Here is a 25,055-nt window from a genome sequence, read left to right as displayed (position 1 = left end):
TTGATGGTCTTAAGAGGTAGGGTATTATTCATAAACATTTTTCATATTCGTTCACTGTTTGTTGACTAAAGTTTATTTCGTGTAAAGCATCCAGTTTTGATTTCATTTCTATTTTATTTTCGGCTTAATATGAAACTGTATCGCGTTTGTATTATTATTATAACAAATAAAGCAGTCTAAAAACTAATGTTTTTATATTCCTACGTGGTTACTTACGGTGTTCTTTTTTCATGTATAGAAATACGTATTATACGGAACTAAATGTTAAAAAATAACTATACTTCTATACGAGGTAGAAACCAAATCCACGTAAAACACATTTTATGAAATATATTTAATATTTCTGATTTCTGTACGGAGTGCTTTTTGATATTCCAAACAACGTTTTCTTGTATCTACTCTTTAATCGCTAAGTTGTCTGACATTGAGTGAAAACATTTCTAGTGGGTAAAGTATACTGGTTCGTGAACAAGCTGATCTAAACAATGCGAAATAAGAGTTTCAGTAAACGACAGGAAATTATTTAATGATGAACTAATACGTTTTTATTCATACAAATACTGATCGAAACTCTAGAAATATCAAATAATTAATATATCCCATGAATCTGTATACAATTAGCATCACAACCTGTAATGTCAACTATCACGTACAAGTGGATTTCTTTTATATACCTGTGTTGTTGTTTTTTTTAGCCGCGGCATAGAGGCTCATATAATGGTTCCGAGTTATTCAAGTACAAACCTTTAGCTCAAAGCTCCTTCATCTCTTAGCCGATTTAAAATCTAATTACAATTCTGGACTCCGCTAGTCAAACCCTTCCTACTGATTATTTGTCAACGTCTGAAATTTCGTATATTAGTTTATTCTAATCCTGCCTAAAAGAATTTAAATTTGAGGGTAGGCTGGTAGAGATCCAGATGAGTGATAAAATCGAATCGGGTATATGCATGCCCCTCGCTTGGTATTGCTGGCGCACAACAATATTACTAATAAAAAGGAAACAAAGGTTTTATGCACTAATTTATTTGCCCCCCGTTACTACAGCGGTATGTCTACGGATTTACAATGCTGAAATCAGGGGTTCGATTCTCCTCGGTGGGCTCAGCAGATAGCCCGATGTGCCTTTGCTATAAGAAAAACACACACGTGCACTAATTTATTCTAATGCCACCTAAAATAATTGCAAGTGCCGCGGCTAATGAGGATTCCCTCTTGTTTTGCTTTGGCTTTTCAAATATTCTTAGTTCATATCATCTTATTACTTACTTCTGTCCCTTCAGGTGGTTAAGGCACTCGACTCGTAATTCGAGTCATGCTAAGGGTGGGTAGGTTTGGTGTGACGGGGATTCGAAACCGTGACGCCTAGATTACGAGTCAAGCGCCCTAACCACTTGGCCATACCAGGCTCAACACGTATCAAGAAGTCAGCATGTGTGTTTGTGTGTTTCTTATAGCAAAGCAACATTGGACTATATGCTACGTTCATCGACGAGAATCGAACCCCTGATTTTAGCGTTGTATATCCGAAGACCTACCAGGGGACAGAAGTTTGTTTGTTTTTTGAATTTCGCACAAAGTTACACGAGGGCTATCTGCGCTAGTTGTCTTTCATTTAGCAACGTAAGACTAGAGGGAAGCCATCACCACACACAGCCAACTCTTGAGCTACTCGTTTACCAACAAATAGTGGGATTGACTGTTACATTATAACACCCCTACGGCTGAAAGGACAAGCATGTTTTGTGTGGCAGGGATTCAAATCCGCAACCGTCAGATTACGAGTCGAGTACTTTAACTACTTGGCCATTGCGGGCCTACCTATAGTTTCACCAGTGGTGACACTGAGAGTCAATCTCTGAATATGAGTGAACTAAAATTTGCTGTTTGTTTGTGTTGTGTTTTTTTACATTGGTTAGAGCGCTACACGATTGGCGATACTAGTAGCCAATTTCTAAAGAAGGACGGATCAAAACATTTATTTGATAAACTTTAGTGAAATTTCAAATAATTCTATAAACTGCACCGATAACATATTTAAGTTTTTCGAAAAAAACTTACCAGTTCCGCAAAGCTTGTTGATGGTCACGGCGTAATGTATATAAAAAAATTTTTATACTTTACTAGATGGCGCTGATATCACTGATATCTTCATCCAATATCTGTCAGTCTTTCGTAACTGCCATGTAACAAGTATATCCTTCGAGAAAGCTTACTTTTAGCCTGATCCTTTTCAAAATTATCTAATGTTCATCCAAGTAATAATTTAAAATAGATTCAGTGTCAGAGAGACTGTCTGTTTTACCGTCAATATTCTCTTTAAAAAAATTCGTTACTCTGAGCAAAACGCGTTTCTGTAGCGTATGTTCTATGCTTAACTTCATGTGTCACTTGTAATATGCCTGACCTTACTTTTGTTTGTTTGTTTTTTGTTTGTTTGTTTAAAATTGAGCACAAAGCTACACAATGGGTTATCTGTGCTATGTGCCCACAATGGGATCGATATCCGGATTCTATCGTTGTAAGTCTGAAGACTGGAGGGCTTGGTCTCATTGTTTATGCTCATATTTTAAGCATTTTTACAGCGAACTAGTTTAACTTTACAGTTAATCTTATCACGTATGTTTCTTATTTTTGCATGTTTCCGTTTAAATGTTGAGAGTGAAGAATTTAAGAGAAATAAAGGGTTTCTTCTTATCTTTCAAAAGAGTTAATATACAGTCCGAATTATCGTCTACTATAACAAAACAGTAAGACCAATTATATAAGAACCACCAACCTTGCAGTGATTAACTGTTTCACGTGGTTCATGTCTTTACTACTTCATTTCAATGTTTCAGGGCCGGCATGGCCAGGTGGGTTAAGGCGTTCCACTCGCATTCCGAGGGTCGCGGGTTCGAATTCATGTCGCACCAAACATGCTCGCCCTTTCAGCCGTAGGGACGTTATAACGTGACGGTCAATCCTACTATTCGTAGCCCAAGAATTGGCGGTGGGTGGTGATGACTAGCTGCCTTCCCTCTAGTCTTACACTGCTAACTTAGGGACGGCTAGCGCAGATAGCCCTTGAGTAGCTTTGCGCGAAATTCAAACAAACAATGGCCCGGCATGGCCAAACTTGTTAAGGCTCGTAATCTGAGGGTCGCGGGTTCGCATCCCCGTCGCGCTAAATATGGTCGCCCTTTCAGCCGTGGGGGCGTTATAATGTGACGGTCAATCCCACTATTCGTTGGTAAAAGAGTAGCCCAAGAGTTGGCGGTGGGTGGTGATGACTAGCTGCCTTCCCTCTAGTCTTACATTGCTAAATTAGGGACGGCTAGCATAGATAGCCCTCGAGTAGCTTTGTGCGAAATTCAAACAAACAATCAAACAAACAACGATTCAAGATATTCTCTATAAAAGCTGCATGATTTTTTTTGATGCTACGTTTAAAAATAAAGATTCACAACTTCTTGCTGAAGATGCTAAAGTGTGTATAAATATGTACAAAACGAAAGTCAATTTTAATTATAATGCATTACTGTTAGTTTTATTACGTTTTTAAGCACTACATTATTAATCTTATCCTTTAGGTATTTTCAAGAATTTGAAGAGTGTATAATTGCGATTATTTTTCGCCATCTTGTAAAAACATGAACAACAAAAAACACGTACACACTATATAAGTTGTTGTTGTATCCCAGCTGGCCTGAGTTGCTCCGGGTTTAGCGAAACGCGTCCTCGGCTACGCATATGACAGATATAATGTAGTTGGAATATTATTATACGTGTGTGTGTGTGTGTGTGTGTGTTTTCCTATAGCAAAACCACATCGGCTATCTACTGAGTCGACCGCGGGGAATCTAATCCATGATTTTAGCGTTGTAAATCTGTAGACTTTCCGCTGTACCAGCGGGGGACATTATTATACGTTCTAAGGGACTAGATTAATAACTTATCTTGTAAAAGTGTAGTAGGCCCCCGCTAGTACAGCGGTAAGTCTACGGATTTACAACGCTAAAATCGGGGGTTCTATTCCTCTCGGTGGACTCAGCAAATAGCCCAATGTGACTTTGCTATAAGAAAAACACACACACAAAGGTAGTAGGCCTAAGAGTAATGTCTTGTGACAAGTATAATTTGTGAAGTGCAAGTTGTTGCTGGTTTTAGAGCAAAGCCACATCAAGTTACCTGTCTTATCCAATGCGGGGATTTGAGCCCAAGATTTTAGTGTTGTAAGTCTGTAGTCTTACCGCTACCCTAACGAGAAACAAATATAAATATAATCATTCTTCGCCGACTTCTTAAATGCGTATACACCATAACAATTATGAATGGTTTTGTTGACAAAAGTAAATAATAATATACTGAAGAGAAACCAAATATAAATGCGACATTTCTAAGCCGGTTATAACCCATTGTAAATCAGAACAAATAATTATGAAACTAAACTCCATACTCTCATCACGTGGAGTAAACAGAAATACTTAGTATTATTTATTAGTGAAACTTGTTATTACCACTGCACTGTTAAAGCGTACAATCTGCAGGACGTAGTGTGGGTTACTAAAAGGAGTGGTTTTTATCGATTTTTTTCACCTTCTGCAACTCTGACAATGCTAATTCAAACTACCACATATTTTCAGCAGATGGCTATACTGGACTCTTACCTCACATACCAAATCCGAAGACAATCTATTGAGAAATGCCCGAAGTATAACGTCTCCACTTTTGAATGAGTTTCTTCCTATTTTATTTTGGCCGCACCAGAAGTACAGAAATTTTACTTGACAGAAAAATCTATTAGACTTTGATGGATTATTTTCAAATGTGGTGTAATGATAGATCTTTATAATCTACAGTCACTTACATGTGAAATTTAATGTAAATATAAACCACGCGTGCAAAATTACAAAAAACAAACACTCTAGTTTCAATAATATTTTTGTGTATGCCTTTGGTCTTGCACTTTTACTACAGCCTCGCTAAAGAGGCAAAGTAAAACAGAGTTTATTTTTGAAATTAAAAGTGTCTTTGATGAATGAGCTGGCTAATGTTACATATTTGGAGAATACCTATGCTATGTATTTACCAAGATTGTAATTAAACGATTCATATGTGGACATTATTGGTCGTAGTGGACAATCTGATTTATAAGGTTTGGGGATGCCGTATATTTGTGGTGTGCGTGAGTCGGTCTTGCGTAAGTAGGAATAAAGTGTTTTTGAAATTGTGTTGGCTTTTTTCATTTTCAGTAGTATTTTGTTTAAGTGCGTTTCGTGTGTCTTTGTTGGATTTGTGTGTATTGGTTTAAATTTGTTCGTGTCTGATAGGATGTTATTCATTTTTAGGATGTATTCATTCGTGTTCATTATGACTATAGCGTTTCCTTTATCTGCTTTTAGAATTTTTCTCATTCCGTTTAAAGTCGGCTGAATTCGAGTAGGAAAATTTTAGGTGAAAGAACTTACAGACACATAAGTATTAGTTAAGCAAAGCAAACTAGATCAGCAATATCTAGCTCAAGTTTTCAAAATATTCGTTTTTTATACTTAAGCATAAATATACACAAAGGGCTATGACTGCTCCGTCCACTACGGGTATCGAAAGCCGGATTTTAGCATTGTAAGTCCACAGACATACCGCTGTGCCATTGTGGGGGTGTTGAATCAAACTGTCGGACGGCTATTATTCATTAACAACTTTTCAGCAAAATTTTACTAAATATTATGAAATTATCCTAATTAAAGAGCGTTAAGCGTGGTTGATACGGTTGTACTGATTGAATAGGGGTAATGACAAGAAAAAAACTATTAATCTGAATTTCATTGCGTTAATATGACGGAAACAGCAATGTTTCAGAGAGGAAACCACCATATATTTTAACTAATCTGGTTGGTTCTTTAGAGTAAATATCTGTTCGAAGAATAGGGTTGCGATTCTAAAGCTAATGTGGGTTACTATCAAGTGTTACTTTCTTATTTGATATGATTTGTTGGTGTGTAGTGGCTAAAGGTCATGATATTTAATCAAAAATGCCTTAGTATGTATGTTTGTTTAATTTCGCTAAAAGCTACACGGGATTTATTTGCGCTAGCCCTAGCCGATCCTAATTTAGCAGTATAAGACTAGAGGGAAGATAACTAGTCATCACCACCCACCGTCAAATCTTGGGCCACTCTTTTACCAACGAATAGTGGGATTGACCGTAACATTTTAACGCCCCCACGGCTGAAAGGGCAAGCATGTTTGGCGCGACGGGGATGCGAACCCGCGACCCTCAGATTACGAGTCGAACGCCTTAACACGCTTGGCCATGCCGGGCCTGTTTTGAATAAAAGTTGAGATTTTAAAAATTACTGCAGACTGCGTGTGTGTGTGTGTGTGTGTGTGTGTGTGTGTTTTTCTTATAGCAAAGCCACATCGGGTTATTTGCTGTGTCCACCAAAGTAAATCAAACTCCTGATTTATACTGCAGATTGAAGGTAACTTTCTAACCTATAATTTCTCACATGTGACGTCTATTAGATAAAAAGCTTTAAATTATAATCAAAATATAAATGGAGGCGAAACAGTGCTTTGAGTTTTGCTGAAAATGTAGGTAAGTATTCTATTTTATCCTAATTCCACATTTGTTCTGTATCTTCTCCTTCGAACTTACCTCAACAGCAATACTACTGCTTCCAAATATGATATTTGTATTTTATATCAGCTACTTTATTAATATTGTTCAAATCAGTTACACTTCCCATCGTTTTACCTGTATAATGTTTAGCAAAGGATTCGACCAATAATCAAAGTTTCGATACAACACTCTTTTCAACCTGATGATAACCCTTGCTTGAATAATTACAAAGTCACAACATAATAGTTCTTTAGGTTACAGTCATCAGTATTAAATTAATTACATTTCGAATATCTTTAGGGACTCCGTATTAAATAAAATGTTTCCATCGTTGTAATGATTAATAACCTATACGAACACCTAAACTACAAACCATAGCAACGACGATATTGAATTACAACATCCCTAACGTAAGTATTTAAAAGGCTTCATAAAACGATACAGTTACGTAGTAAAACGTATATTGACATCCACACCTATTACTTCCGTATTTTTGTAGTTGTCAACAGGAAGATATATGATATGCCCTTTATTCTAAAGTATATTGTAGCGAACAAACTAAGTCAATTATTGTACTCATTTGAAATATATTAGTTGTAAACAGGTTGGTATTACCGTGTAACGGATTTACGATTATATCTTTCTACCTACGTTTGTTTCAGTTTAATATATATTTAGAAATACCCGCTAGGTGGTTAAGGTACACGACTCGTAATATGAAGATCGCAGGTTCGAATCCCCGTCACACCAAACATGCTCGCCCTTTCAGCCGTGGGGGCGTTATAATATGACAGTCAATCCCACTATTCGTTGGTAAAAGAGTAGCCCAAGAGTTGGCGGTGGGTGGTGATGACCAGCTGCCTTCTCTCTGGTCTTACACTGCTCAATTAACAGGCTATGCGCAATATTATACAAAATCTCAGGATTAGTTGGCCACGAACAAAAATCCCTGCACTATGAGGGAAATAGGACAATGTATTTTTAGATTTATTTTGATGGTTTCAGTAAGTGTAACAGTTTGTTATGAATTCTCTTCCTCTTTTACCTATAGTGAATTGGGTGAAATATGCCATTGTTGATCCAAAACGAACGTTTTTTCTTACTGTAATTCTTAAGTAGTGTCATCTGTCGGTAAAAGTCAGTCTGAAACAATAAAATACGTCATTTTAAACCCAACTATAAAGCCCAGTTGTCTTCAATTAAGAAACACAACATTGCTAACAATTGATTATATAGTATTATTTTTACTGTGGAACTAAAGCTTGTTTCCAATTTCACTTAACTGTTTATTATTTAATAATAAATTATCCGTCATTCTTTCAAATGTAATTTGGGAACAATAAAACTTATATTCATCATTTTTTTGCTTAATAAAGAATCAAAATGTAAAAATTAAAATTCTAGTAACTACAAAGTTCAGAATATTTTTAAGCATTCAGAGCTGATGGTTACATAAACAAATAACTCCTTCAGTAAACAGCTTGATATAAATTATTTGTATTATCATATACAATATTGTAAATAAATATCAAGGTGTCAAGACTCATGAAATACTTTCATTTTTAATATACTATGTCAACAAAAATGGAAAAAAATATGGCAAATTCCGTATACATAATATATATAAATATATATATATTAATCTACGTGTTCAGTTGACTGTTCTAATAGGAACACAGTTGATCTAAAAAGTACAGTTGTACGTAATAAACTTATTTTATAGACTAGATAAAAAATAAACAATAATCATACCTCCACCAAAACTCAATACATTATTACAATAAAATTCTACAAGAGTGGATCACTGATGTGTCGTAATTTACTCTTTAATTCTTCAAAAGCCTGTGTACGAGATCTAGAAACTTTCTTGTATTTTATGTCCCTTGGTCTTACTACTGATCGATGATTGCCTAAGATTTTTTTAAACTGGTTGGTTATAATCTTTTCTCCCACGTGTCCAATATCTGTCAGTCTTTCGTAACTACCATGTAACAGGTATCTCCTTCGAAAAAGCTTACTTTTAGCCTGATCGTTTTCAAAATTATCTAATTCTTTTGGCTGTCCATCTAAGTAATAATCTACAACGGATTCGGCGTCAGAGAGACCGTCTCTTTCACCCTCAATATTCTGTTCAAGAAATTCGTTACTCTGAGCAAGACTCATTTCTGTAGCACCCATTTCTTGCTCAACTTCCCCCGTGTCACTTGTAGTGCTTTCCATGGTGTCAAAGGTTGAAAGTTCGTTTACACGCAGCTCATTTTTATCACAAGAACTATTAGGACCTGATTTTTTAAGGAGATTCGGCTTGTCGTTTACACTCTGCGCCAGGCTGTTTTGAATGTCCTGCGACACTTGATCTCCAAATACTGTACTAGCAGATATTTCCCGCCTGTCTCGATTCTCAAGATCTATAAAACGTGTCCTCCAATACTCCAGTTCATTTTGTGTTCTTTGTATAATGCGATCTTTTTCTTTCAATATAGAAACGATCTCTTTTTGTTCTTTTCTGAGTTTGCCTTCTATAAAGAGTAAACTGGAAAGTATTTCTCTTATAACACGATCTCTTTCACTACGAAGATTGATTACGAGTTGTTCCTGCTCTCGTAGCCGTCTTCGTAAAGAAAATATTACATGACTGGCATTTAAAGACTGGTGTTTCATCAGCGTCTTGTTGTCAGCCAAAAAATCATCCATTTCTGTCTTTTATGTTGTTCAGTCTGTTAGAAAATAAAAAAATGTAAAGGAAACCATAGTTTTACTGATTAAAACAAGTGAAATAATGCTCTTTATCACACCATCAGAAAAATACTAAATTATATCACACAGCCGCGAAATACACTATTATATCTAAAAAAAATGATATCCTCTATCACACCTTATTAACAAATCACTAACTTATATCACATGGTCGCGAAATATATCATTATATTAAATAAAAACTACGTCGTACGTCACAATACATAATCGCGAAATACACGAATGTACCTAAAAAAACATTATACTCTTTCACACCATCAACTAATCACCAACTTATATCACATAATCAGGAAATACACCAGTATGTTACATCGTAAGTAACAATACATAGTCGCGAAATACAATTATGTTTTAAAATTACGTCGCAGTAGATTACATTGTTTTATAGCTCCAAGTGGCACAGCGGCATGTCTGCGGACTTGCAACCCTATAAACTACGTTTCGACATCCTTAGTGGACAGAGTACATATACCCCAGTATGTAGCTTTGTGCTTAATTACAAACAACCAAAATATGTTTTATGATCAATAACATCAATAGATGTTTACAATATTTACAATAAATGGTTAGAATGAATTAATCCCGACTGACTTAAGTAATGTTGTCAGTTGCTTATTTTAATTATTTACAGTAAATGGTTAATATTCATGTTTGATTTCAAGCTTTTCTGTAATCAATGATATCAGTATATCCGTTCCTATTCTGTACGTAAATTATTACAGTAAACTCATGATTAAAAACCGGTTTATACGTTCTATACTTTACGTGAACAAACAAGATACCAGGAATAACGACCACGTTTCAAATCCAGCTAAAATATTTTCAGATTAAATGGTTTTTAACGTTCACTTTCTGTTTGATCACATTATATTACAGCTACAGCCCTTACAACAAGGTTTGTTTTCAGAACAGGTATAACGTTTCGTTCATTGGTGTGATCTATCACGTGTGCTTGAGAATGATAGCACCAATGATTGAAATGTTCTAAAAAACAAATCTTATTTATTCTAAAAGCTGTAACTGTAATATACTACTTACAGATTTAGATTAATTACAATGAGTTTGTATGTTGTTGTTTTTTTCCACTGGTTTCCAGTACCATGTACTTAATGAAACAATTATACGAAAATATTTATTTCAACGGGATTAAGAAACGAAAGAGTAAAAAAAAAAATCCTTGGTTTATAACATCATCTTAGACCTGAGGAAGACAAATCCTTCTGTTGGAAGCGTTAGGTTTTTATCATTTTATATGGGGTCCGACATGGCCAGGTGGGCTGAGGCGTTCGACTCGTAATCTGAGAGTCGCGGGTTTGAATCCCGGTCGCACCAAACATGCTCGCCCTTTCAGCCGTGGGGACGTTATGCTGTGACGGTCAATCCCACTATTCGTTGGTAAAAGAGTAGCCCAAGAGTTGGCGGTGGGTAGTGATGACTAGCTGCCTTCCCTCTAGTCTTACACTGCTAAATTAGGGACGGCTAGCACAGATAGCCCTCGAGTAGCCTTGTGCGAAATTAAAAAACAAAAATCATTTTATATGTAAAATTGTTCATCTCTCGAGAACAATAGAGTAATCTATACAAGATTTTATAGTTTATACTAGTGATCCCGTGGGCCTACTATCCACATTTACAGGACCAGTATAATGTAAATTTAATTTATTTAACCAAGTTACGAATGCTAGTTAGAATAGGCTTACTCGTTTAAGTACCGTAATGTAAATCAATGCCAAATTTGGGATTTGCTTTTGGGAAATTCCTGTGGTGTATTTTCATGAAGTACTCAGAATTTATATGGGGGTTGGATGAAAATGTTTACCTTTGTGCAAATCTTGGTACCGAGACGACTCGTTTGGTACCATTTAAAAGTCTGTGCGACCAGCAATTTAGGAGTTACGTGATACACAGACACTGAACTTTATTATATGATATTTATTCATCTCGCGAATGCAGTATATATATATATATATATATTTATTTATTTATAGACACACACACACACACACACGCATATAATGCTGATCAGCGTGATGCAAACCCTGAGGGGACAGGGTAAGGGGCAGGGCAGGACAATTAACCAACTCCAAAGAGAACCTGTCGAACCTGTAAGTAATAAATTACATTAAGAACACCACCCTCACTGTTTTCTTCGGGCCAGAAAACTGTGGGTGCTGAGACATTGTCAGTTGTATATCTATCTCTTTTCACACCCAGTCACGTGACAAAGGTTGACTAGCTTGTTATTTTTGCAAACCTTTTTATCACTTAAATAATAATGATGTAACTTACTGTGGTTACCTTATTTGTCTCGAAAAAGGCTTTCACTGAAGTGTTTGTTAATTGCTAGAAAAACCAAATTTAGTGTGCCCAGTATAGATAGTGTGTGGTTAGATTGACCTATTTTAAACTATTGTTAATGTGAAGCTCCCGTTTCTTTGTTGTTGTTTTTTCAAGCTGAAAAATCCTGGATTTTTGTTACATTCTAATATTGTTAAAACGTGCGAACATAAGATATACTGTTTCATATTATATGAACGTTGAGATTTTTACAATTTAAAACAAAATTGTACGGCTTAGAAAGTGCACGAATAAAAGAAAATGGTTTGTAGCATTTCAACCCTTATAATATATAAGTAGTTTTATATATTGAGTCTGTTGGGCGTGGCTGAGTGGTTAACGTGTCAAACTGCATATCACAAAGTTCAACTTTCGAGACTGCGAGCTGAACACGTTATAGGAATACAAAATTTAGGTATTCGGTTAATAATAGCCACGTAGGCGGTGAGTCCTGCTGACTGGTCATCCTCCCTATGATCAGAGGTTTTAAACTAAAGACATATAAGCATGAACCGTAGGGTCTCTGCCATCTTCATTTACCATATGTATTGCATAGGATGCAACTTAGATACGGTTGGTTACATTTGTCCTAAAGTATGTTTGGTGTAGGCCTGGTGAAATCAATATATATCATGAATCTTTGTAATACACTGACAAAATTAATTAATGATTCTTTTTTCGGAAATGGGCAAATTAAACTTTGATTAGAAGACATTTTTTGTGTCGCTCTTACCTTAGACTGTTTATATGCAACACGTTTCCATAACCACATGGGCAACATGTAGTACAAAAACAGTGCTTGTTGAGACGCATTTTTCCCACGTGCAAATTTCAATAAACGCGCATGAAAAAGGAAGTTTCAAAAATGCAGAAAACATTCTTTGCGTATCTTAGATCATTTATTCTTAAATATTGAATAATACAAAAGGATTGGACTAAATTCTGCTTTTTTAACTCCACACATAACAAAAGTCGTACAGCTACATTGAGTTCTGGTAAACTCAGAGAATACAACTTGTTGATATCTGTTGCTTTTTAGTTATTTCCACGTGCGTGTTGCCAGTTGTGAATAACAATCATAGGTAAATCTTGACTCACGAGGAGAATTTTGTTCAGCGCGTCAGTCTGTGAATTGCACAATGTGGCTTTGCTTTAAAATAAACAAATAATTAGGCTTAACTTCGTGTGAGGCACGGTTCAGTTTGAAAAATACCAAATGTTAGTTATTATAGGTACATTGGCGGATTTAAGGTTGTGTAGACCCTACATCTCATCTAATTTTACATAAAATAAAATTATCAATGGGCCCTGGGGTTAAGCCCCCTCTCGCCCCTACCTAAATGCATCATTGTGTAGGTACATAAATGTATAGTTTATGTATCACTTCCTCAAAATTCAGGTTTTAGAAAATAGATTCTTTAAAAACTTTCTTGCTTCTAATGCCCCCGGCTGTTTAAAGTATACATACCCAATATCAAATTTCGGAATTCCTACCCATTTCTGGTCGGATTCGACGCGCATTACGTCATAACCAAGCTACAAACTTGTGGACTGAACCACTGTTCAAGTGCACCCATTAAAAATGACATCATTTTAATTGCAAGTTTATCGTACGAAGTTAGGTTTGAACTTAGCCGTTGTGCAAGTAAATCAATTGCCCTGCTTAGCGCTTTTCTTAAATAGTAAGAATGCACGAGCTTTGCGACACGGTTTGTACGTAAATGTCAACAATAACTGGATTGAACACCAATTGTGTAACCTCTTTATCATCAGTTCAATAATAATATCAACATCTATTTACACCCATCATAAAAATCTGTTTTAAATACATCTAAGAACTTGATAAACATACAAAAATACAACATGTATTAATTATTACGTTGCGATAAGTTATAACATGGGTACAGGGATTCTGAAATTGCATGTTGCTTGAGTATGACGTAATTTGCCATAACTTTCATCACATTCAGCTTGGTGTGAGAACTGAACCGTGACATCACTAAGTGGACTTATCACACACGACAAGCCGGTACAAAATTCTCTCTGAAACAAAACAAGACAAAATACATCATCTGTTAAATTTTACGCAACGTTTATGTCAGAAAATAGAAATATAAGTGCAGGCGACTTCACAAGGTTATTAAATAACACGTGGAACCTTATACTTACTGTGTTATCACTTGCAAGTTTCGTCACTTAACCACTCAATCTATTTCTTCTTTCAAGCGAGTCGATATTTTCTGTACAGTAGATGTTTTTTTTTTTTTTATTTCTCTTCACTCCAGAAACTCGAGTTCTTAAATGTATGTTTAACTGCTCAAGGAATTTTTCACTCTGAGCGACATTTGTCTTCAACAAATGTGTTGTAACAATGTAGATACGTATCTACAAATATTATTTCCAAAAATAAAAATTGACAATCTGAGATAATGTGGTTTCGTTTGAATTTCGCGCAAAGCTATACGAGGGCTATCTGCTCTAGCCGTCCGTAATTGAGCAGTGTAAGACTACAGGGAAGGCCGCTATTCATCACCACCTTATCGCCAACTTTTGGACTACTCTTTTACCAACGAATAATTGGATTAATCGTCACATTATATCGTCCTCACTGCTGATAGGACGAGCATGTTTGGTGTGACGGCAATTGGAACCCGCGACCATCAGATTGCCTTGACCCATGGTCATTTATTTAATTTTGAGCCGACGCTTTGTGTATTGTAACACATTGAAGAAATCTCGTAATGGCGGAAAGATTTCCTCAATAATATTCACTGTTGAACTAGTTTAGATAAAAATTTTTGTTTGTTCAGAATTAAGCACAAAACTACACAATGGGCTATCTGTACTATGCCTCCCACGGGTATCGAAAGCCGGTTTTCAGCGGGGTGAAAGTTCGCAGAGAAAAAGGGAGTGAAGCAGTTTCATTTTAATAATAAAAAAAACAACGCTGTATAGCAGAATCATTTTCATCCAAGTTTTTCGAAGTACCTATTTACTAAACCTCCAACAAACTTGAAATATCAGTAAAAAGTTGTAATGTATGTATATTAGTTACCATAACAAATTTTGACCTATTAAATTAAATCAACTCTTTCTTTTTAGGGGAGCAGAGAAAATTAATGATTATGTGAAAGGTAAATAGATCACGTGATTCGATGTAAAAAAAGATCGAAATGGATAGCTTGTTTCGAATAAGATACACTGAATACCGGATCCAAACGTGAATTAAGTTAAGCCTATCAAAACTGGTACTTCTGGCTTATCAGTGAGATTATTTAGAATTTCAGTAATATAAACAATTTTATTGTAATGAAACTAAGAAGATTTGTTTCGGAAACTTAGAGTTACTAATCATAGGGGATTAAACAATTATAGTAAGCTAAACGTAAACTAAATGGTTCTAATAAAAATAATCTCCCCTCATGCTGTAAACGTTTTTAAGATTCGGTACTTTTTGTAAGACATTACGTTCCGTGAGGCTCTATGGGAATCACTGTACGCGTTTATGGTATCATAAAGAGTAACAAAAAAACCTTCTTATGAAATATTTGCACACAAAATTCAGTGGCATATCACCATGACGTCATAATGACATGTTTAACATATTTATTTGCATGTCATATAAAATGCAATTTGAATGATGTTGTTACTTTTGTTGCACTTTTGTTATCTTCACTAGCAGCCTCCAGTTTTGAACTGATAGACAATCCCCGCCACACCAAACATGGCCGCCCTTTCAACCGTAGGGGTGTTATAACGTTAATGTCAATCCCACAATTAGTTGGTAAAAGAGTAGCCCAAGAGTTGGCGGCTGGTGGTGATGACTAACTGTCTTTCCTCTAGTCTTACACTGCCAAATTAGGGACGGCTAGCGCAGATAGCTCTTGTGTAGCTTTTCGCGAAATTAAAAAACACACAAAAACAACAACTGATAGACGAGGGACAAGATAACTAGTTAACTACACCCACCACAAACTCTTGGGCTACTTTTGTTTGACCTAATAGTGAGATTTATTTGTTTTGTAAGCGACGTCATAGTTTGTTTAATTCAACGTCACCATATTAAACGTCACAAACATATATATATATATAACTTTACATGCTGTCAAAAACGTGAGCGTAGCCTTTAACGAAAGATATAGATTTGAAACTTTGCATGTATTTAGTTTTCAACATACCTTTCTTTCTGCACATCTCTGAAATGGCATACAATGCTAGAATACGTAATTATGTAATATCTTTTACCAAGAAAGCTGCTAAAATTATACTATAATAATTGAAGAACCGGATAATCTGTAAAAAAAACAAAACTTCTATGACCATTCTACCATAGGTCATCAGTTGGATACGCTTGATGCTAGTAGTGTTTTTAGTTTGGTTTGTTTTGATTTCGCGCAAAGCCACATGAGGACTATCTGCGCTAGCTGTTCCTAATTTAGCAGTGTAAGACTAGAGGGAAGGGAGCTAGTCATCACCACCAATCACCAACTCTTAGGGTACTCTTTTACCAACGAATAGTGAGATTGATCGTAACGTTATAACGCCCCCACAGCTGAAAGGGCGAGCACGTTTGGTGTGACGGGAATTCGAACTCGCGACCCTTTTCAGTCCAAGAACACCCAATAAAGTTTGATCTGCTTGACAAATTTACCAGATTACAAAAGACCTTATTGAGTTTCTCGTACCAAGCCTAATCACATTTGGTCAATATACATTTAAAAAAGTCAATTTTATACATTAAATTTAGGTATTGTGATAATAACTAAAATACTGAAAAAATAGTTTTCGTACTGAAAATTACTATACATTACAGAAAGGTATACAAACTTACAACTTTAGTACGTGGCAAGTTTCGTCTAGATGTCCACAAAACAATGGCACAACATGCGTCACTATATACGTATATGACCACTCGTGTACCTGATCTAGTTTTACCGTTTCAGCCCACAATAGTGTTTGAAAGTGACCTTGTTAAAGAAAGTCTGTCCAACAGCCAGCCTTGATAGGGAACAAACCAATGTTGACCAGTTCTTAACAGGGTTTGATTTGTTTGTTTTGAATCTCGCGCAAAGCTGCAGGAGGGCTGTTTATAACGTCGGAGAGGCTAATAAGGATTTGAGGAAAGTCAGAGGTAATAGATATTTTAAACCTCTATGGTGTAATAAATGTTTGGGCTTTCATTGGAATATGTAAGGTTAAGATAAAGAAAGTTACTCATATCGTGTAGCTCTTGTGTTAAGTGATTTATACAGAGTAAACGACCGTGGTAAACGACTGACTCAACATAACGTTTACTGGATTTGAATAAAGTAAGTTAGATATTTGTGTATATACGACTAGAATGTAAAAAAGTTATTTACATTCTTTGTTGACCCTGATAATTATGCAATTTATTCTGAGTCAACGACCACGCCGTGAAAAACAACTGACTAAATCTAATTTATGTTAGAGATGAATAAAATAATAAATTTGAAAAAATTGTATGATTGCCTTGGTTTGTGTTGAATTATGTATAACAGGAATAAAGATAGTTATACATAATCACTGCCAATTTATATGGTCAATTTTCATAATGTCTTTATTGAACATTGTATGAAAAGTTAATAAACTGCCAATGTTAAACAAATCGTTATCAAATGTCACGTGATCGTTTGACGTCAGTGCAAGACCTTTTTAGCGCATCCTCGACCTCAAATTGTGAAGTGCATTTTTGCGGTAACAGATGCAAAACGTAAACCTTCTCATTCTCAGTTCGGGAAACGCCCTACCACAATAATACAATGTGATATAAGAAAATAAAAGAGAAAGGTGAATTATTCTCCATTTTGATGAATCTATTCAAGCAGACTGAAAACTTGGTAATTTTGTCTGGTAGGAAGATTGAATTTTCTCAAGCGATATTCCCTCAAATAGATATTCCAGTACAGCTGGGTCAAAACTTGTTATTAACGTTACTACACCTGGATAATATACAAGGTCTACTTCAGGTTGAGTAGCAACTCTTTCCTTCCTTGGAATATGTTTATGTCAGTATTCTCTGTGTGAGAATGAAATCAACAATATACGTTAATAACAAAACCATTAGTAGGCAACACTATGATGTGACTAATGAAGAGCTAACATAGCCAACATTTTAATAAATTACAAGTGGTTGGTAAGTCAGAGTAGAATACAAGTCAATATTTATACTTTTGGCTTTTGTAGGATATCTTGTAAAATATTGTACACCTTCACAGACGAAAACAACCAGATTTGTTCAAGGTTACATAATTTTTTAACATAACTCGTTTTATAACAATTTTTAATTATTTCTTAAGCAAATGCTAACTCTTAAAAAAACAAGTGTTTTGGTCGAACATCAGTGATTAATGTAAGATTCTGACATCCTTCCCTTTATGTAAAACATATTGGAATAAATGTATGTCATACGACTTGCATTATTTATTGTTCCTCTTTATTTATGAAAGCACTTTTTTCACAAATATTTCAAGTACAGAATTTAAACGGTCACACAAAACGCGTGGTAAAAAAGTTAAACTTCAAAATGAAAAATTATTGTATATTGACAAACAAAAACTGGATCAAAATATGATAGATTGTTCGAACAATTGTATTTAAAAATTCACTCATTCTATACAGAAACTAGAAAAATAAGAAGACAGGAGACAAAATCACCCCTACAACCCCCGGCTTTTACTTGATGCAATAGAGCAATTTTACTTTTATTCATGGGTTTTAGAAATGTCACTTCTTTTAGGTCTTATAAAAGGTGAAGTACTTCGGGGTAGTTTTGATTCCATTGAAAGCAACTGTTGAGATAAAGTAATTTTAAGTTTATTTGGATAAAGTAAGCCGACAACGTGAAATCCTTCCACGTTAACCTGAAAATCTGTACAGTAACTATACACCAAAACAGTAACTCATGAAGGACAAACCACAAACTCGAGGTATTCTCAGGACTCTTAATACGCACACACTTGCATGGTGCCCACAGAAACATTTTCAGGATTGAGGGCATGTTTTTATGAGATGCTTATGCAAGCTTGTATAATCCAAATTTGATTTTTGAATTTGCTATAGGTGTTTTTTGATTATACAAACGCTATTTTTTTTATTTGTTTTTAATCATATTTGTCTTTAAAGTTTACATAAATCAGAATATTACAAAGATGGTTACTTTATTGGTTAAGTTTATAACACAACTACAAAAAATAATCAGTGGTATTAAATCTTTCATAAATCATCTCAGTAAAACCTTTTATAAAATAAAGAGTGATATAACACTGCGTAACAATATCAACGCTCGACGTACTAAATAAATTATCTTATAGTATCAAATTACAATGATATATTTTAAAAAGTTATTTAAACATGCGCGATATTACAGAATATGAAACATGATTATGCAGTGTTTAGATTGAAATAAAATAAAAAAGAGTGGATCAAAACGAACTAATTTTTGTCTGCAGAGCTACCATGTAGCAACAGAAAGACTGCACGTGTACACGTTGTGTTTGCAGTCACTGTTCCCACGTGTTGTAACATCTGGTTGATCTAACAGTGATTCGCATCTGTCCTTCATGATTCCTAAGACAAACACCTGAGATACTACACGGTTTAGATTAGAATATTGTGAAAATATTCTGCATTTATCGGCATTAAAAATATTACTAATAATTAAGAAGAAAATATAATTCGAAAGTTTTCATTTTTAGCCTGGGAAATTAATTTGCGACATCAAAATGCACTTTAAAACCTCATAAATAGTTTCCTAATAAAAAATACACGTAGTTCATTAGATAAAACCGACAGTGCATAATTTCTGTTCAATTAAGCCATGCAGTGGCTCAGCAACAAGTTTGAAGACTTATAACACTAAATATTGGTTTTCAATACGCGTGGTAAGCACATCACAGATAGTTCATTGTGTATCTTTACACCTAACAACAAATATACAAGTCAAATATGCAGGTTTTATATCGCACTCCATGGAAGTAAAAAGTAAGTCCACAGATGGACTTTGTTCAATCACAATGTGTTACGTGAAGTGGAACAAGTTCTAGTAATTGGTTCATATGATTTTCAAATTGTTTTACAAATATCAGAATTCATTTTACAAATTATTTCATACATTGGATTTTGAGACAGTGTTATACAACTATTAATATTTATTCTTAGTTTGCGCAAAGCTACATGCGCTAGCCATTACCACCCATCGCTAACTCTTGGACTACTCTTTTACCAATGAATAGTGGGATTGGCCGTAATATTATAACGCCCCCACGGCTGAGAGGGCGAGCATGTTTGGTGTGACGAGGATTCGAACCCGTGACCCTCAGATTACGAGTCGAGTGCCTTAATCACCTGACCATGCCCGGCCGCACTCTTAGGAACACGCTATAGAAAACAAGCGTGGAATATAAGGAGTTAACAATTAGCTCTAACGATTAAAATATTCACATCACAATAGGTACCGTGAATAGAAGTATACCATCTACGGTTAAGAATTTCGTCTTATTAATAAAACACTAACCTAAAAACACTTTTAGTAAGCTCAATAAACTTTCCATGACTTTCTCAGTTTCATCCTGTTTGTCATTATCACAGTGTAGAGTTTTGGTATAAAGTGTTAGAGGAATGGAGAACTTTTAAACAAATGGTTAAACATTACGATACATTATTTTAATATAAATAAACTAAAAAGTGGTGAAACCTTATTACATTTTTCACCATTTTTCTTACTTGCTCACTTCTTGACCCTATTATCAAGTGAACGTTAATGTTGCATAAAAGATTTTAAAATTACAACTAGATAATTTGAAACAAAATATCCATATACAGTGACCATTCACTATATTATATTTTAACAAATTCATCATTTTTTGTGAGCTCATTCATCTATTCTTAATAGAATCCATACTAATACTTTTATGAGTACAATGTGCATGAGAGCCCTTTAAAACAAAAAAAAACTTAGACCAAATGAAACTAACCATGAGACTGACCACTTTTTGATAAATATTGTTAATTACCTGAATATTATAGAACGCAAATTTTTGGTCATTTATCAAATCTAAAAATATCGTTAAAGTGATTAACACAAGCCAAAGAATAACGTTAATCTTTTCTAAGTTTCGTACAAACTTTACGTTAATCTAGACGTGATAAGAGACCTTATGTTAGGAGACATGAACCAGTCTTTGTTATATTTATGTTAGATATATATAGGCCAGGCCTCAACATTCAACTAAACCTACTGCTGAAACCGTGCCGTGCTTTTGTGACACATTTCGTTTCATAGTTTGCTCTTAGGATAAAAACTACTTGTCTCTTAGCAATAGGCCCGGCATAGCCAGATGGTTAAAGCACTCGACTCGTAATCCGAGGGTCGCAGGTTCGAACTAACTATTTGTTGGTAAAAGATTAGCCCAAGAGTTGGCGGTAGGTTGTGATGACCCTCTGTCTTACACTGCTAAATTAGGGATGGCTAGCGCAAATAGCCCTCGTGTAGCTTTGCGCGAAATTAAAAACAAACCAAACTAGCCTCTTGGCAATTGAAATTTATAAAACAAATCATAATAAAAGTAATTTGTGCGCTGTTTTTGATAAAAAAAAAAGATAGTTATTAAGATCTGATGGTGATGGGTGAAACCTATAATTTTATTCAGAATATGTTGCAAAGTTTACTGTAAGCTTTCAGATCACCTGGTGATAACTTTTATAATGTTTCACAATGATTAAGACCTTGTAATGTACTGTGTTTCTCAAATGAATAATCTTCAGCTAAAAATCAAAATCTGGTAATATTTCTAGTTTACCAAAAATTGTAAATATTGCATTAAAACTTACAAACTACTTCCTTGATAAACTTAAGTATGTACTGGTAAATATTTGTATTACGACTTTTCAAACATAAGATTCCACAAAGTATCAGCTGTGTGTACGTATATCGAAGATTACAAATTTTAGCGGCAGAGACTCCGTGTTTGAAATTGTTTGTTTGATTTTACAGAGAAAAGTCACATTGTCCTGAAAAGGACCAGACTAAATTTATGATATCACTCCATCCATTCTGTATTTAAATTGAAATATATATTAATCTGGCCACTCCAACAAAGTCATGGAAGGAGGAAGAGGTCGGGTGTACCTGACCCTCCTGGGTATACACAAATATACCCAAACACCAGAGAGACTAGACTAGACTAGAGAAAAGTCACTTTAGTATATCTTGTGCCCACCACGGGGAACTGCCTTTAAATACATTTTAATTATTTAAATCTATGAATCCAGACACTTTATTCACAATAAACATACAAATGGTTTAGTACATTGTAGTAAAACGAATTTCTACATACAAATCAGTAAGTCATGTGACAACTACACCCAATATAAAGTCGGGGTTGAACGGTATGTATCAAAACTGCATTTTGACATTGTCTAGCGTGACGTAGGTAATATGACGATTTCGAACGTCGGGTATATGATGATGTAAAATATTCATTCACTCAGATCATCAACGTGTGTTCAAATTGGAGATTTATAATTCCAAAACAATGGCATTAGAAAATTATGGGATATAGATCAACGTGTGAAGAAATTTTCAGAAGTAGTGTAACTTGCAGAACATGTTGTTAAACATTTGTAAAGAGGTTCATGATCATCCATGAATGAGTTATGGATCAAGAGAGTAGACACAGGTACCGAAGAGAGCTCTGTACTTACTGACAGACTATTATTTTGATCATTTTGTGTCACATATAAATACTGGTTTTGTACGGAAACGAGGCAACAGGTATGGGTTCACTAAAATGGGTCTTCCAGCCAGATTTCCTGTTTGAAGAAACTGGAAAATAAAATGTGTAATTATGCTATTCTTTACATAGGCATACAAATTTAGTCGCTTGTGTGCCTTGAATTTTCGTATAATCAGGTTGTTAAAACGGACACTGGTAAATTGAAGTCCTTGTACACTAGACGGTCTATGGAGACCATCAAGAGAGCAGGGTGTGCATGAGACATGAGAACCTTACGTCAGAAACAATAACAACCGGACGTGACGGAATGAGCTGTTACTATGTGGTAAAGCTTCAAAATCGTTTTAATATTAAGTACTTAACCCCTTTATTAATAGTCTTATATTCACAAATGTATTAGTCGAGAAACTTGTACAATTAGTTGTCAAAAATTTTTTAAAGTTTTAAAAGTTTTCCTTTAATAAAACTTTCAACAGCAAATAAAATACTACTTTATGTTTGAATGTAGTTTAAAATATTAACTTAACCTTTAAATTACTTCTATAAAAATAGCAAAAGTATTTCATATGCTTCTCAGTGAAGCGAGAACACTAATTTCAGAACATAATTTATAGAACTCGGCCATAAAAATAATAAATTAATTATAAATAAAAACCCCACTAAAACTCGGATATAAAATACAGCTCATCAGCAACGGCTTTTGACACATGACAAGAGTATAAATCCTTACGTTACTGATGTAGCCAATCAGATTGTGAACTGATGAAATCAAGAGAAAGCAGACGCTTTATACTCTTGTATGACCGCACAGGGTCACGTGACCGTCACTTTTATAGCACACCCACAAACTTAACGCGCACGGCGAGTTATTTACGGTAAGAGAAATTAAAACATATGAAGCATAAGTAACCCATAAATTGTTAAGTACTAGTTAATATTAACTGAATATAACAGTAAATATGATATATAATCTTATAAAAGATTATACCAAAATATTGTTAATATATGTAATAACCAGGTTTCTCTGTAATATTTACTCAATAATATACGACAGGTATAGTTGACCTAAATACGAATATAACCGAAAATATAGAATTCAAATGATTAGATCTCGATTTGTTTTGAAGGATATCTAGAATATTTCCATATTAGTTTTTCTTTACACTGCTAAATTAGTAACGGTTAGTGCAAATAGCCCTTGTTTCGCTTTGTACGAAAATCAAAACAAATGAACAATCCTTTACCTTGTATTCTCAAGACGGTTAGTATGGGTATTAGCGCTTCAGTTAAAACAAAGTACAAAAGAACATTTCAACCTTCTTAAGTCTTCAAGTTAACAAAGAGAAAGCCGTCGTGAGAATACATTTCTACTTCAAGTGGGTTTCTTATATCACGAATCCTTTACCTTAGGCCCGCCATGGTCAGGTGATCAGGGCGCTTGACTCACCAGGTAAGAGTCGCGGGTTCGAATCTCTATCCCACCAAGCATGCTCCTCCTTTTAACTGTGGGGGTGTTATAATGTGGCGCTCAATCCCATAGTTAGTTAGTAAAATAGTAACTAAAGAGTTGCCTTCCTTCTAGTCTTACACCGCTAAATTAGGGACAACTAGCACAGATAGCCCTTGTGTAGCTTTGCGCTAAGTCCAAAGTACAGAAACAAATAAATCTTTTACATAAATGATGCTATATATGGATCCTGACGGATATGTATCTCGAACGTTACATGAACATGTCCGTATTTTAACGACTAAGTATCATAACACTGCCGACACTTACGCAATGTACAGATATGCTCATTATAATAAAAACAAATGATAAAATTCACATTTCTGTTTCTTAATCTAGATTACTCCTGTTAAAAACGGCAGCCACAAGTTGGTTTGAACTCTATATTTTAAACAAACTAGAAATGAAACATAAAAATACAAGCCTTACAGTCAGCAATGACAATGGGCCTCTTAACCAATGACTTACGGAAATGGAGCATTTCAAAGAATCTTCTTTAAGTGTGAGAATCACATGACCTGACCACCTCTCGCGTGTGTACGTAGCAAAATAATTCATCAATACTACAATAGCTGACAAGAAATACTTTACAGAGCGCTGTAAAGTTAATACTACTGTACAACATATAAGATACTTAGCACACTTTATACAGGTTTTTCTAAAATAATTCTATCATACCTGTTACTTTAGGCACGGCCGAGACTAAATGAAAAGCAGATGATCCAAACCATTTCCTATCTGAGCCACTGAAACATTGTTTGTTCCACACGCTTGGCTAGTACACACGTACAAGCCTTCAAACCAGATGTTAAATGAAAGGGGGGGGGAGTACAACGCACATGCTGCTGGTGACGTTTGTTCTATAAGGTTTTCTATAGCATACATTCGTATCGAGGCAGTTAGAACAAGAACGCCTCCTACGTTATCTTCTCCGATCAGCCATATTTAAATTTAAAAATAGGACACTTAATTTACATTATTTTGATTACTTCGTTAGAAAGCAAGCATGGATCATTGGTGTGCGCGTGCACATAGAAAATAAATTATTATCGAAGGATTGTGCAGGAAATAAATATATGATTGTACGAAAAAAGTT

At 35.0% G+C, this 25,055-nt stretch overlaps 1 protein-coding gene across 4 annotated transcripts; it reads right to left on the bottom strand.

The window, feature by feature from the left end:
* Nucleotides 1-522: 522 nt before the first annotated feature.
* LOC143251978 (uncharacterized) lies at nt 523-24,841 on the bottom strand. Of its 4 annotated transcripts, none has more exons than XM_076503414.1 (2): nt 24,638-24,841; nt 523-9,321 (listed from the first exon to the last, which is right to left on the bottom strand). In XM_076503414.1, exon 2 carries the CDS (start codon nt 9,296-9,298, stop codon nt 8,393-8,395), a length of 906 nt encoding a protein of 301 aa, XP_076359529.1. In that variant the 5' UTR covers nt 9,299-9,321; nt 24,638-24,841; the 3' UTR covers nt 523-8,392. The 4 variants fall into 4 exon arrangements, with proteins under 4 accessions (XP_076359529.1, XP_076359530.1, XP_076359532.1 ...); XM_076503415.1 differs by lacking the exon at nt 24,638-24,841 and adding an exon at nt 24,428-24,574; XM_076503417.1 differs by lacking the exon at nt 24,638-24,841 and adding an exon at nt 24,389-24,533.
* Nucleotides 24,842-25,055: the final 214 nt, after the last annotated feature.

Source organism: Tachypleus tridentatus, chromosome 6, assembly GCF_004210375.1.
Source record: "Tachypleus tridentatus isolate NWPU-2018 chromosome 6, ASM421037v1, whole genome shotgun sequence".
In the NCBI taxonomy this organism is placed as follows: Eukaryota; Metazoa; Arthropoda; class Merostomata; order Xiphosura; family Limulidae; genus Tachypleus; species Tachypleus tridentatus.
Note: the sequence above shows the minus strand (reverse complement) of the source record. Positions and strands in the feature narration are given on the sequence as shown.

Excerpts from the sequence above, each read along its gene's own strand:
- LOC143251978 (XM_076503414.1), bottom strand. The coding sequence starts at position 9,298 with ATGGATGATTTTTTGGCTGACAACAAGACGCTGATGAAACACCAGTCT.